Here is a 15,087-nt window from a genome sequence, read left to right on the forward strand (position 1 = left end):
CTCCTTGGTCAAATATGTTTGAGATGATGCATTTTATAAATCCCAAAAAATAAGTATGAGAACAAACATGTGCCGATATGATAGGTTTGTCTTGAGTAAAACAAAGAAGGGACAGAATACTTAAGGCTATCCAACTCTGGTCCACCAGAATCTCTTCTGGCTTTCATCAGCTGTTTTTACATTGACATATAATCACGTAGCAGACTTTGCTTTTATACAAATCAACTTACTGAAGAGCCTGAAAACAATCGAGGCATCCAATCAAAATATAAGTAGCTAAAATAAAACCCAAGAGCTGCACAACCCACATTTAAAAATCAACCGGGCTAGAGTGCAGCAGAGTTCAGAGATGAACGGGTACTGCTGCCCAGCCTGCTCCTCCAGAAAGTGTCTGCTGGCTGCAGGCCTTGATGCTGCTGGAAGCCCTGGCCCTTAGCTTCTTGCTTGAGCCACAGGGAGAGCGCCGCTGGTGGCTAACAGCTAGCTGTTGTACGCTAAGAGGCCTTGTTTGCTGCGTGATGTATGGGAGGAGGAGACCACCGCTGCACAAACCCTGGCCCCCAGAGGAACCCGGCGCGCAAACAGATTGCAAAACATTAGCCGCGTGTTGCAACACACAAGATCACAGAGCTGCGCGCACACACAGATATGAACAACTATCGCAAATGCAGTAAGACACGCACGCACGCACGCACGCACGCACGCAAGCACACAAGAGACATACTTTCACATGCACCCACAAAAACCGCAGACATAATGAGAATTCCTCCCCGTGTTAGCCTATTTTCAAAGACGATTATCAACTACAGCAAAAAAAATGTAAAATGAGCAATTAAAACAGACAGTGTTGAATCATGATGACAAATCCGTAAAAGTATACATTTTCTACAGTCTTCAGTGGCTGTCATTAACCAAGCAGAGCAAGTACTTTATTCCTGGTGCATTGATTAGATGGAGTGTAACGCCCGTGTGTGTGTGTGTGTGTGTGTGTGTGTGTGTGTGTGTGTGTGTGTGTGTGTGTGTGTGTGTGTGTGTGTGTGTGTGTGTGTGTGTGTGTGTGTGTGTGTGTGTGTGTGTGTGTGTGTGTGTTTCTCCAGGTGGAGGTTTGCTCGGGGACCGTGGCGGAGGTGCTCCAGTCGGTGGTGAACGGTGCGGACGGCTGCATCTTCTGCTTCGGCCACGTCAAGCTGGGTAGGTCCCCCCCCCGCCCCCCCGCCCCCCCGCCCAACCCCGCTCCCAGATCACAGCGCGGTCTTTGTGTTAGCCAAAGAAAACTCTCTGTCGCCTTTGTTAGCACATCCCAATGTCCACAATGGGCTTAGTAGTGGTGGGCGCTGGCGTGTGTCAAAGAAAGCAACATGGATGGTGGTTGTGTGTATGTGTGTGTGCGGGTGTGGATGTGTGTGTGTGTGCGTGTGCGTGTGTGTGTGTGTTTGAATCGTGAATCAAGCCTTGGGGGCTCAGGTCGGTAATTAAAGCGGCAGTCATTGACCTGGCCTCTAACCACGGTGGCTAGTTCTCCTGCTGCGTTGCCATTGGCTGTAATTCCTCAGCGCCTGACAGGCCGGCCGTGCGTTTCATCCTGCCCTTTGATTTTCTTTTACTGGGTGCACCCTTTTAAAATTCAGACCTCATCACGTTTTGTCCATTTTTGCACAATGTATTTGTTGCTTGTGATACCGCTCCCACGACCCTTTCACTCGGAGGAGGAAGCAAACACACACGGGGGTGACTTGTAACCAGAAGGTGGCTAGTTCGATCCCCGGCTCCTCCGGGATCAAACTAGTGTCGAGGTGTCCCTGAGCAAGACACCTCACCCTCAACTGCTCCTGGCGAGCTAGCTGTCGCCTTGCGTGGTTGCCTCCTCCGGCGTCGGTGTGTGAATGTGTGTCTGAACCGTCGCTTTGGATAAAGGCGTCTGCTAAATGCCCTAAATGTAAATGTGTTGCTCCCCAGCTCTCAGACACTAACAGCGACTAATCATGTCCCCAGGCAAGACGTACACCATGCTGGGCAAGGACGGCTCGGCGCAGAGCCTGGGGGTGGTGCCCTGCGCCATCTCCTGGCTCTTCAAGCTGATCACCGAGCGCAAGGAGAAGGCGGCCACGCGCTTCTCGGTGCGCGTCTCCGCCGTGGAGATCTTTGGGAAGGACGAGGAGCTGAAGGACCTGCTGTCCGAGGTGTCCACCGCGGGCAGCGCGCAGGACGGCCAGACCCCCGGGATCAACCTCAGCGAGGACCCCATCTGTGGCACTCAGGTGAGGGGGACACGGGGAGGACCTGGGGCCGTGCTGCCATTGATTCTTTGATCTCTTTCGCGCGCAAACACTCTATTTCTTTCTTTCTCTCTCGCTCTTTCACTTTCTCTACCTCTTCTCTCTCTCTCTCTCTCTCTCTCTCTCCCTCTCTCTCTCTCTCTCTCTCTCTCTCTCTCTCTCTCTCTCTCTCTATGTCTCTTTCTCTGTCTCAGTCTCTCTCTCTCTCTCTCTCTCTCTCTCTCTCTCTCTCTCTCTGTCTCTTTGTCTCTTTCTCTGTCTCAGTCTCTCTCTCTCTCTCTCTCTCTCCCACTCCCTCTCTCTCTCCCACCCTTTCTCCCTCTGTATTATTGTCTTTGTATTACTGTGTCTGCCTATTGATCCGATCCACACCGCAGTCTATCATCCTGCCCACGGAGCCTTCGCCTTTTGCCTTTGTGTTTGTTTTTTCGTCATCCCACCATTCTCCAGTCCGTCTGATGCCCTGCGTCGACCTGCCGCTGTAATCCTTTGCTTTGTGTTTTCCCCACCAACGTTACCCCCCCCCATTGATGGCTCCCTCCGCAGCCTCACTCTGATGATTACTGTTGGAATCCATCTGCGTTTACTACCCCTGTGTCGGTGCTGGCCCCTCACAAACACAATAGCTGAAGGTGTTTTTCGGGGGTTATTTCGGAGGGGGGGGGGGGGGGGGGGGGGTGCAGGGGGGTGCGGAGTTCTGAAGGCGCTGGCAGGTGTTGCCGTCAGATGTTGTTTTTGGGAGGAACCGTGTGGACTGGGACTTCAAAGGACGGCCGGGCTCCTCTGAAGCTCCCTGCTCGCTCTTTGCTGTCTCTTTAGGGCGCATTCTTCCAACCCTCCTCCATCTTGCTCTTTGTTGTCGGCCACCTCCATTCTCTCACCATGGCGCGGTGATGGACGTGCCCCGGCCTCCTGCTCCCCATCACCCCCTTGCTAATCCCCCGCCCGGCGTGCATATCTGTTACTTTTCATTGCCCACGAGACCCAATATATAACAGGCAAGAAACGTGTGGCTGGCTCCAATTAGCCAGCTCCCACAGCTCCCAAGCCTTCCTCCTCTGTATCCCGCCCAGCCTCATGCCTTCCTGATCCAATGAGGGCCACGTCTCAAACACACACACACACACACACACACACACACACTCAGCGTGAGGATCTTCCTTGTCTTTGCTCCGTCCCTCCACTAACCTCCACCCTCGACCCCCCCCCCCTCCCCCATACAGCTCCAGAACCAGAGCGAGCTCCGTGCCCCCACGGCCGAGAGGGCAGCCTTCCTCCTGGACGCCGCCATGGAGGCCCGCAGCACCAACCGGGCGGACGCCGGCGAGGAGGAGCGCCGTAACTCCCACATGCTGTTCACGCTGCACGTGTACCAGTACCGCATGGAGAAGAGCGGCAAGGGAGGCAGTGAGTACAGCCCCCCGTCGGGCTCCGCTTTAGTGGTCGGGAGTGCTTTTATCTGCAAAAGGACGAGAGCAGCTCCGAGTCGCTGGTTACCTTTAGCTCAAGCGTCCTCTGGAGGGTCTTGCAGGAGGGATGGCGTTGGGGGCCCATTCGGTGCCATTAGGCCGTGTCCTTGCCTGTGGAGGCACGGGAGTGGACTGCCTGCCTGCGACGGCGGACTACCTAAGTGGATATCCACTTTGTGTCGTCTTTTATGTTGTTGGTGGCAGGCCCCTATGCAGCCGGTTTGTCCTTGTGCTTTACATTGTAAATGTGGATTTATCGTTTCCCTTAATTAGGATCTGAACATTCATGGACACTCTGTGTGCTCTCTGTATGGCATACGTCTTTGTACTCCATGCCTGTGTGACTCTTATTAACAATAATGAGACTTGATGACAAACACGAGAGAGTGCTCTGTAATCAGTTAATTATAGATCTAATGCAGTAGATAATCAGAAGCACTTTCAGTAATGTTGGCTCTGAACACTTATTTGGTGTAATGGATTGTGTTTCAGCATGTATTCCTCGATCAGTGAGCTCTTATTATTGCTCTTGAAGTGTGACCCGCCTCCTATGGCCCCGATAACCGTAAAGTTATTTATTGGAGGCTAGACAGCATAAGTATAAATAAAATAAATAACTCCCCGGTCTCCATGTTCAATGTTTATGGGTTCTGGCTTGTGCAAGAAGAAAGAAAACTGTTGGCGTTCATGCGTTGCACTTCTGCCTCAAAGTAATAAATGTGCGAATCAGTCAATTTCCAAGTCATGCCCATGTGAGCTTAATGGTTTTTCTCCTCTTGTTGCAAAACCCCAAAACTCATTGTTTTCTCACCAGCGATGTGGAACGACACATTAGTCAGGCACACAACAAAGTATAGCTGCACATTTATTTTCTTAACCTTTTAGCCCCTTTAGTCTTTTAGACTCCATCATCAGACATTCTGCTGTGACAGCAGCTTACGATGACTTACTACAATGACTGTGAGCCCTCCCTATTTAAATGACATACGAGGCTCCTGCCTCTTACTCCCCCGCCTGTTGGTGAGCTACTCCCCTAAAGGCTGCCCCACTCACTACACATCATCAGTTGTTTTGCTCAGGGACACCTCGACACTCGGCTAGGAGGAGCTGGGGATCAAACTAGCAACCTCAGGTTACAAGGCAACCCTCTCTTACTCCTGAGCTAATCCTACCCCACAAGTCAGGCCCATCTTACAGGGTGGTTACCCCCAGACCCCCCAAGCTCCAACTGTCCCACTGCAGTGTGCACCAGAGTCACGCCCTCCCCTTCTCTCTCCTCAGTGTCCGGTGGGCGGAGCCGGCTGCACCTCATAGACCTGGGGAGCTGCGAGAAGGACCTGAGCAAGAGCCGGGACGGCGGGGGAGGCCTGTGTCTGTCTCTCAACGCGCTGGGAAACGTCATCATGGCTCTAGCCAACGGAGCCAAGCATGTACCTTATAGGTAAGAACACCCATGTCCTTTTTGTTTACTGCCGTGATATTTGTGTGTAATCTGGATTTATCTGGAAGGTCGCCGCTCGCGAGCGTACGTCTAACTTCCACTGACGCAGTTTGAAGGCTGTTTCAAATTACATCTCGGATACGATACGAGTGGGCCCTTCAGTTTGTCATGTCATGACCTTCATTTGTCATGACCTTGCACTCGCTGAAGCATGGCTCAACTGATAAATATATTTAGGCCCAGTCCCATTTCTACCCCTTACCCCTTCCTCTTACCCCTCCCCCTTGTTTTGAAGGGGTAAGGGGAAGGGGTAAGGGGTAGAAATGGGATTGGGCCTTACCCCTTCCCCTTACCCCTTCAAAACAAGGGGGAAGGGTAAGGGGTAAGGGGTAGAAATGGGATTGGGCCTTACCCCTTCCCCTTACCCCTTCAAAACAAGGGGGAAGGGGAAGGGGTAAGGGGTAGAAATGGGATTGGGCCTTATTGTGTGAACACCAATCCAGGGACAGCAAGCTGACCATGCTGCTCAGGGAGTCCCTGGGGAACATCAACTGCAGGACCACCATGATCGCTCATATCTCGGACTCCCCGGCCCACTACGCCGACTCCCTCAACACCATCCAGCTGGCCTCCCGCATCCACCGCATGAGGAAGAAGAAGACGAAGGTACGCGGTGGAATCTACTAAACACAGCAAACGTGTTGCTCACATTAGCGGAGTGCTGCAGCAGTTTCAGTTTCAATGGAAAGTGCGTGAAACACTGATCTACCACCAATATGAGTACCATGTCAGTTATGCTGCAGCCGTTTCAGTTGCCGTGGAAAGTGCGTGAAACACTGATTTACCAGCGATACGAGTACCATGTCAGTTAAGCTGCAGCCATTTCAGTTTCCATGGAAAGTCTTGAAACACATGTTCCTGGATTCGCAATGCAAGGTTTATTGTGCTTAAATGTTAGCCAGAAGCAATGCTCTAGTAGTCCTACCTTTCAATTTATTTAATTATCCAATGCAGAGTTATCGTGTATGTTATTAATGGGGCTGCAAGAGCATTTGTTTCTCTACCGTGCACAAGGAGAATTCAATGCATCGATTAAATTGACTGACATTGCGCTCTTCGACGTCTCCTACCTCTGCATCGTGGAGCTCATTATTGTATGAATGTATGCTTCTTCAAATCAAAGTTTATTAGCCCTATAATTCAGGGACAGTTCTAATTTCTCCACCCTCTCCTCAACAGCTAATCATGTGATCAATACATCCTGCCTAAGGATCTCTGTAATGCATTCCTCAGATTAGGGAAATATAGGCCTCAGATAATTAGATGGAATGACAGCATGTATTTATTTAGTATGGGTCGGAGGCAGTATTATAATGAAGCGCAATACATATTATTGACATTCATTCCTGTATGGCTATTGACGTGCACTTTTACTCTTTCGGAATATATTGACTGGTTCAATTTCAGAGAAATTTATATCTGTTTGTAATTGATTTTGTCCAACAAGGGATTGGGATAAATATTAATTACAAAAACGATCGGCACATTAATGTGATTCACCCTAGCCTCCCATGCACATGCAAACAAATAGTGAGGTCCCTTCTATCCTCTGCTTCGCAGTATGCATCCAGTTCCTCCGGCGGGGAGAGTTCCTGTGAGGAGGGCAGGATCCGCCGGCCGCCCCACCTCAGGCCCTTCCACCCCCGGACCGTGGCACTGGACCCAGACCTGCCCTCCTTTCTCAGTGACCAGGAATACTCCTCCAGCAGCGAGCAGTCCTGTGATACAGTGATTTACGTGGGGCCCGGAGGTGCTGCTATCTCAGACCGGGAGCTGAGCGACAATGAAGGTCCCCCTGCCTTCGTTCCAATCATTCCCTCTCTGAACAGAAGGAGGTCTACGAGAGACGGCCCTTTCGACAGAGACCACTTTTTCAAATGCAACACATTTGCCGAACTGCAGGAGAGGCTGGAGTGCATCGACGGCAGTGAGGAGCCCACTGCTTTTGTTGGGGAAGGCAAGGGGAACCAGGGCAGCCCCAAGATGGACAAGCCTAAGGAGGGTTCAGGGAATAGTCCCTTGAAGATCATTGCTAATGATTCCTCTCAAGAGAGCGTCTCAGCCAGACCGTCTCCTAAGGCTGTGGCCACTCCGTTAGTCAGCAACCCTGAGTCTAAATCTAAACCAGACAATGCCCAAAGGCCATGCATCCCCGTGGAAGGTGCTCAGAGTATGTGTAGGACCAGTGCTGATGGCGAGAAGATCTTGTTGACTGGAAATCCAACTAGCCCGAGCAATCAGGGTGGAGCTGCAGCAGCGGTGTCAGAGCCTGTAGTGAGGGAGAAGGTATACTTCAACAAGAAGCCCCTGCCAAAGCCAGCTCCACCTCCTCCCCAGCTAAATGACCACAGAGACAATGAGGAACGCTGCAGCACCAGAATGCCTCCAGTCGGAATGAGCTACCAAGCTGGGAAAAAGGGGGATTCGTTCACCTCCCACATGGGCAGGACACCATTGGAGCTTTGCCAGATGCGACCCACCCTGAGAGAGAGATGCTTGGATCGAGACATCCTTAGAGCCACAGTCACCCTCCAGCAGCCGGTGGAGCTGAACGGAGAGGACGAGCTGGTGTTCACTGTGGTGGAGGAGCTGGCCATCGGCAGTATTGTAGACAGGGGCCGGCCCTCGAGTATCATCAGCTTCAACAGTGATTGTTCCCTGCAGGCCCTGGCCTCTGGCTCCCGGCCTGTCAGCATTATCAGCAGCATCAACGATGAGTTTGATGCGTACACGTTAGCCGCCGGAGGGTCAGAGGTTAACACGGATTCGGGTTCACCGTACCAGGAGGAGACAATGGTTTGCATGGCTAGCAGGGGCTCGTCCATCAGCTCCTGGCTGAGTGAGGTTAGCGTGTGCACAGTGGAGAGCGAAGGTGCTCACTCCACAGATGTCTTTCTACCACAGGCCAAGCATGTGGGACCTGAGGGAACCTTTTACCTGGACTCTCTTGGTATGTTCCATTGTGAGCCATCCCCCAGAGAGGCCAAGGGCTCCTTCAATGACAGTGGCTTCAGTTTCTCCGACGTTGACAGTGACAGCGCGGCGTCAGGTAAGTTATCCCTGACAAAGTGTCCTCCAACTCCTCAGTCTGCTAAAGGGTCACCGAAGTACACGTCTAAAATCACTAAAGCTCAATCTCTTAGTTCCTCTGAACCCTCACAAGGTCCCTCCACAGTCCACTCCAGTCTTCCCAGGAAAATTAAACCTACCTCATCCATTTCCCATAATAGCAGTAGCCACAGTAGTAGTAGGGAGGCTCTGGGTAAGGACTCCAGGCAAGAGAACCCTTGGCATCGCATAGACAACCACTCAGAACCCCAATTACCTGAGCCCACTATCACAGGCAGGTTTATCAAAAACCCAGCGAGTGGCATCCCATCCCGCAAAACACCTATCAGCAGCAACAGCGTACCTCGTCCACCCAAGGTCCAGGGTTCAACCTCATCCCAAAGGGTGGTCGATGGCTGTGAGAAGTCGGCCAGTAGGAAAACCGAACCCCCAAGCAAAATGCCTCTGCTCAGACGAGGTGCCACCACCTTGGGGACTGTGCCTGTCATCCATGCTGCAACAGAGTCCAAGGGGAGACAGGATATCACTGGATCTACCAGTAGCCTAAAGTATTCCTCTCTCGGGAAACACAGCAAGGCAAACACACAGAAAGCCAGTGCTCTCCCGAGGCCTGGTGGCATTTCCCCTCCTCCCCCTCCGGTGCGAAAGTCCAGTCTTGACCAGAAGAACAAGACTCTGTTACCCCAAAGTGCCTTAAGGTTAGCCTATGGGGAGGCAGGGATGGGATCGTCATTGCGGTCATTGGTCTCAGAGGATGAGCTGGAGGTCCGCTGCAGGGGAGACTTCAACAGCTTCAAAACCTCCAGTCTGAAGTCTGACCCCAAAATTACCTCAAGCCTGAAGGCCAAAGGCCCCAGAGGAGACGGTGGGCTACATTACGGCAGTCACATGTCTCTGGAGAGGTGTGACAACCTGTCCCTATCAGGTTCAAGACCAGCTCTCAGTAGGGAAAACAGTGGGGCCAGTTTGGGGAGCAACAGCAGTAAATCCAGCAGGTCTATTCCACGCTTTGGGATTTCTAGCTCATCAAGCACTCCCATCGCTACCTCCCCACCATCTCCATGCGGGAGCCCCGGAGGAATCGGTAAACCTGGGCAGGCGAAAGCCAGCGTTAACCCCAGGACGTTAGGAGTGACGAATGTAAACAAGGCCCGCTCACTGTCTGCCAGCAATTCTAAAGGTCTGAGCTCCTCGACCAAGTCATTAGCACAACCAGTGACCAAAGGTGCCAACGCTAACCTTCCTCCATCCGGGAGGACATCGGCCACCAGGACCACCACTACCGCAGTCAGCAGCAAGCCCGGAAGGGGCACCATTATGGGCACCAAGCAGGCCATCAGGGCCGCCAACAGCCGGGTGAGCGAGCTGGCGTCGAGCACCACGTCGGGCAAGCATGTCCGAGCGTCGGGAGACTCGGACAGCGGAAACGACAGCGGGGCCAACGTCGGGGACGACAAGTCCCCCAACGCCGCCCTGCCCTCCCCCTACAGTAAGATCACGGCTCCCAGGCGGCCGCAGCGCTACAGCAGCGGCCACGGCAGCGACAACAGCAGCGTGCTGAGCGGGGAGCTCCCTCCGGCCATGGGCCGCACCGCCCTCTTCTACCACAGCGGCGGCAGCAGCGGCTACGAGAGCATGATCCGCGACAGCGAGGCCACGGGCAGCGCCTCCTCGGCCCTGGACTCGATGAGCGAGAGCGGGATGTCGTCGGGCCGAATGAGGAGCTCCAAGCCCCCCAAGAAGAGGTCTAACGGTGAGGATGCAACCTGTTATATATATTGATGCGTATGTCTAGGTCCTACATTATCTGATAGCACACCGTTGATACATTAATATGCAGCAATGTCGATGGGTTATTGTTGAGCCGATCAAAATGAATAGATCCATCGCTATTCTGCAATGAACAAATTCATCCGTTCTCATAGGAAATTCGACAGACACAGGTGCTGAATTACTTTACTTTAACATAATTTTATTCATCAAGATATGCACTATAATTATATTCTGCATATTTTGATCGAATAGACTGACTTGAATATAGAGTCTTGGTTTCAGCGCGAGATTTTTGTCTGCAGCAAACCAACCTTTTCAATTTGTTTATACTGTGGAGCTAGAGAATCAGGAGTCATGAAGCCCTTATAAATATGTAATCAACATAACACAGCAGGCCCGCCTAGAGCTTCATTCGACTCTCAACAACTCAGAGCGAGGCTCATACATATTAACACACAGTGGCCAGCAAATACCATTTTTGCATTTCTGCTCTATAACTGTGTCTGCGGTGCTTGGTTCCTGTAGGCTTCCAAAGGAGACGGCTTATCCCCGCGCCCATGCCAGACGCATCTTCCCTTGGGAAGAAGGCTGGCACGGCGGGCCAGTGGGTGGATCTGCCCCCTATGTCCGGGCCGTTGAAGGAACCCTTTGAGATTAAGGTGTATGAGATCGATGACGTGGAAAGACTCCAAAGACGGAGACAGGAGGAAATAGCAGAGGTGAGCAGAGGGGACGATTTTGGCTTGTTCTCCGTGAGTGACTAGGGGCGTCACATGTCTGAAGTTATTTTAGATCTCCCAAAGCACTATCTCAGGATTTAACACATCCTATTGCAATGCAGAGCCCCGTCCATGCTTTACATGTGCGACATTGATTCCATACGTGCTCCACATACGACACGATGGCTTACATTGTGGGAAAGTCTTCGCTGACTCCTTCCCAGAAACTTATTAAAGTACAAGACAGGAAAAATGTGTCTCAGCCGTCTGACCTTAAGTCTGCCTGGTAGCAAATCCTAGCGTTAGTGTCTGGGACCAGACCTCGAGGCTTGGGATTCTGCCAGAGCTTCCCAGGAATGTGGAAAGATCAGCAGGCAATTACTGTCTGGGTCTAATTGGGATTGAAACGCTGTGTCCCGGTGGCTGGCGCTCACTGGCGGTTACAGATCGGGACTCGCCTGCCACTACCACCAGCCCCTGTTAGCCGTTCAGCAGAGCTCGTATCTGGGCGCTTGGCTCTTTATGGCCTGCTCCTCTCCAGTGGGCCATTAACTGCATCGGCAAGTCAGGCAGTGAGAGAAGGACTTGTTAAGAGGACATATTAAACCCCCTGGATCGTCGTTTGATTCACTCTCAATTAGCTAATGATGATTTACAATGTCCTTACCAGCCATCCCTGGTTGACTGGCTCAGAAAAGGCACAGCTTTAGCCTAGACCTACTCATCATCACAAAAGTAGGATTAGAATCGTGTGCAAATACTTTTCATACACAGTACACTCATGCTGTTTATACATTCCTTGTGAATGTTTATTTTGTAACGTGCAAATGAGCTAAAAAATATGTTAATTTGTTTCTTCTCTCTTTCAGCAACCATTTCAGGATGTTGAAAAGGTACGCATGACATTATTACTCCAACGTAATGGATTATTTTCAGGAATAAAAAATTATATTCAGGAATCAAGGAAATTCTAAATCAAACTAAACGACAGGTTAGGCATGTCCCCCTCGATCCCCCTCCAGTGTCTCACCGCGTGCGTGTTCCCCCCTCAGGGCCTGCAGTACTTCAACAGTAAGCTGAAGGTTCTGGAGAGAAGGCAACAGCAGGTGAAGGAGCTTCGGGTAAAACATGAGGCATTGTGGGAGGAGCTGGAGGACACCAAAGCCCGGCTAATGATGGACCCCAGGAAGTGGATCGGAGAGTGTAAGTACCTCCTTCTTTCGAACATGGGTGCAGAACAAGTCGTGTGTGTATTAGGAGATTTGAATGAAGTGCTAGCATGGGACTAAACAGCCTTCACGCCTTTTTGCTTTGATAGTCGAGGTGGACCAGGATCTGGACAAAGAATCTGCAGACTACCTGGAGGCCTTGGTGGAGGCGACAGAAGAGCTGGAATTCTGCGTCAACCTATGCAAGGCCCGCGTGATGATGGTGACATGCTTCGACATCAGCACGCCGGTGGCGGCGGCGGTCGTACGAGAAGGTCCCTGTGAAGTAGGAGTCTGAGGAGAGGAGAGGATGAAGCAGGAGAAGGAGGAGGTATGGAGGAGCCAGGAAGAGAAAGTGAGGAAGGATGAAGAAATGTAGCAGCCAGTGAATAGATACTTACTGGAATGAAAAGAATGCTTTGAAAAGGGCAACACCCCCATTCCCAATCAGCGTGTGAGTCTTTGCATGGACAAAGAGAGAATTTCAACAACTTAGCTGCAGTGCCTCGTTTTCTATAGTGTGTTGTAAATGGAGAGAAACGTGTGCACAAATGCTGTTGTCCGCATGGCAAACGAGTGGCCATCATTTACCCAAAAGTCAATGAATAACAAACCAGAAGTGCCTTCTTTACTTGTCTTGTTGTTGAGTCTTTCTTTTAGTTTTTTTTATGGGGGGCAGGTATCCTGATTAGCATATCCAACTCCGATCATATTCCTTTTCAAAACAAAAAGGTTTTTATATTGCATTGTATAGTGTATTTATATGATTATGTTGTGTGTACAAATTCATTTTTAGGTTAAAAAAAAATCTAAAAAGAAGAAAAAAAGATGGCGATACAGTAATGCTATTGCTCTCTCTGCCTTTTCTCATGTTTCAAACCTCAGTCAGCATTTGTTCCATGTCCATCCAGCCTCTTGCGCCTTATGTTCTATCTCTGGTTCTATCGTTTTCTAGCCTTTTTTTCTACACCGGCCTGGTTTATATTTTCAAGGACTACAGTTGCTGTTGATCACTCATCCACTGCCAGCTGGGCTGGGGAGGCTCGCGAGGATGGAGTGAATGTGTTCTCCCCTCCAGTTGCCTTGATCCAATGGGTCTCTGTGGACGCACTTAGCTAAAGCACCAGTTAGGTGGCGGGGGGGTCACTCAGGCGTGGGCAGCCATGTTTTCTTCCTAACTGAAAGTGTGGGAATAAACCAAAACATATCAGTCATCGTTGGTTGTTAAACGTGATTTAACTGTTCACTTTGCTGCCACACTTTCCAGTTAGAGTAAACAGCAACGCTCGCATTGGCAAGCTAACCTTGACGATGGGAATTCATTTGCGCTCACAGCAGTGCTCGTTAGCATGCCCAGTTGTACCGCTAACTGAATCTGGACCGGGGTTTTGCTTTGACTATATTCACAATACAAGGAACATTGATTAGCATCTGCTGGGCCTTTTTCTAGTGTTCTCTCTGGAGCGGTGCTGAATCTTTGGTTCTATGCATACCATTATATTCACTCTAACTACTTATGAACCTCAATGGGAATATGTAGACAGCAGTGTGTCACGGCCTATTACACCCATCTGAGCGTGAGAAGAAGCACACAAACTTGCTAGTTACATCCTCCCAATTATTTTCTTTCTCATGGTGGTTTTAACGTGTTCAGTGTCTCAATCAAAGACTCCAAAAAATGTGTCGAAGGAGATTGCTGTGAAATGGTGCAATGTGTCATTACCAACAACTGCGATGGTCGAGGTTTAGCAGAGCTCAATCATTATATCGGCTCTTTGCAGCTGCTAGAATTTGCCCGCTTTTACTCCAAATGGATGATGATGAATGATACAATTAAAAAGGATGCTGTGGAATTCGGGTATTTAGAATAACAAAATGATTTTATTGTATTTGGATGGGTACAAATTTCTCCAACTATGACAGTCGCCTTTTTTTTCCCTTTTCTTTACTTTACTTTGTAATACCTTCTCAGGGCCTCTTTGAAGATGCTGCTTGGGATTTTTTTAATCATTTTTAATACTGTTGTACTCCAATTTTACCATTCAAATTTTTGTATAATAACCTCTGTTTTCACTATTGTAGGGTAAAGCTCATAAATTAAATTACTATTATCCAACAGAGACCTTTTTTTCCAAGAAATTATTGTATGTAAGGTCATATTTCATATCGATACCCATATTTTCAAATATCATTGGTTTTTTATAGGATTTTTCAAATCCTGTGTATAAATGTATGATATGGCAGCTTGTGTTTTACAGTACCTGTGAATAAAATGTCTCTTCTTAACGATGACACAAAGTGTGATATTTTTTGTCTGCCCATTTAAAAGATAAATATGTTTGTGTCAAAGCTAAGGGATTGTTGTTATTAGAGCGAATGACTCGAGGGCTCTGATATCATCAGTCCTAAGAACGTTTACTGTAGAGGACCGCTATGGAAGAAATATTTGTCATGTATACCGTAAAAGAGCCACACAATGATTTTCACACAGTTGTCACTTTTAGACCTTCAGGCTGACTTTAGGAAATTGGAAAAGCAGCAGGCATATATGTCTGGTTCTAGGTCAAGGTTAGCGTGTTTTGCAGACTCTTATTGGAAGCACAGAGTTATGGTGACTTCGATCTTTCAAGGGAGAGCTTTCTCCTTCGGTAGTTGAGATGGTTTAATCAAGCAAACTTCTTACCTCCTCTGGTTTTACATTTTATAACTCGTATTTAAAATATGATATAACTGCAGCCAGAGTCCATTTAAAGTAACAGGAGGTAAAATTTGTCTTACTAAATATATGACTTGATCAAGGGTCTTGTTGATTAGCAAATGCTCCAAAGGTAAATCAGCGGGTGTGGAACAAGTTTATCAATGCCACCTAAATGTGTTCTCAAGCCCAACAACACGTAAGTGTATCCAAAGTCGATCCAACAAATGTGTGAGTGTGTGTTTTCCAAACTCATTAAATGCCATGCAAAGCTGCCCAGCGGGCATCATATTGGAATTAGTATTCTCAGAGTCTTCCACGTTCAGAGGTTTGGCACACACTGTAATTGCCCACGTGACAAGTCACCCAAGACCCCT

General features: G+C 49.5%; 1 protein-coding gene across 2 annotated transcripts in view; it reads left to right on the forward strand.

The window, feature by feature from the left end:
• Positions 1-14,313, forward strand: part of LOC132457943 (kinesin-like protein KIF26A) — a 35,298-nt gene extending 20,985 nt beyond the window's left edge. For both annotated transcript variants that reach the window (XM_060052352.1, XM_060052351.1), the window contains exons 4-13: positions 1,098-1,191; positions 1,993-2,258; positions 3,500-3,683; positions 5,027-5,186; positions 5,690-5,852; positions 6,807-10,068; positions 10,614-10,807; positions 11,677-11,700; positions 11,860-12,010; positions 12,126-14,313. In XM_060052352.1, coding sequence (XP_059908335.1) covers positions 1,098-1,191; positions 1,993-2,258; positions 3,500-3,683; positions 5,027-5,186; positions 5,690-5,852; positions 6,807-10,068; positions 10,614-10,807; positions 11,677-11,700; positions 11,860-12,010; positions 12,126-12,313 — 4,686 coding nt within the window. In that variant the 3' untranslated portion in view covers positions 12,314-14,313. The remainder of the gene's footprint in view (positions 1-1,097; positions 1,192-1,992; positions 2,259-3,499; positions 3,684-5,026; positions 5,187-5,689; positions 5,853-6,806; positions 10,069-10,613; positions 10,808-11,676; positions 11,701-11,859; positions 12,011-12,125) is intronic.
• The last annotated feature ends 774 nt before the right edge of the window (positions 14,314-15,087 follow it).

The sequence above is a fragment of the Gadus macrocephalus genome, chromosome 5 (genome assembly GCF_031168955.1).
Source record: "Gadus macrocephalus chromosome 5, ASM3116895v1".
In the NCBI taxonomy this organism is placed as follows: Eukaryota; Metazoa; Chordata; class Actinopteri; order Gadiformes; family Gadidae; genus Gadus; species Gadus macrocephalus.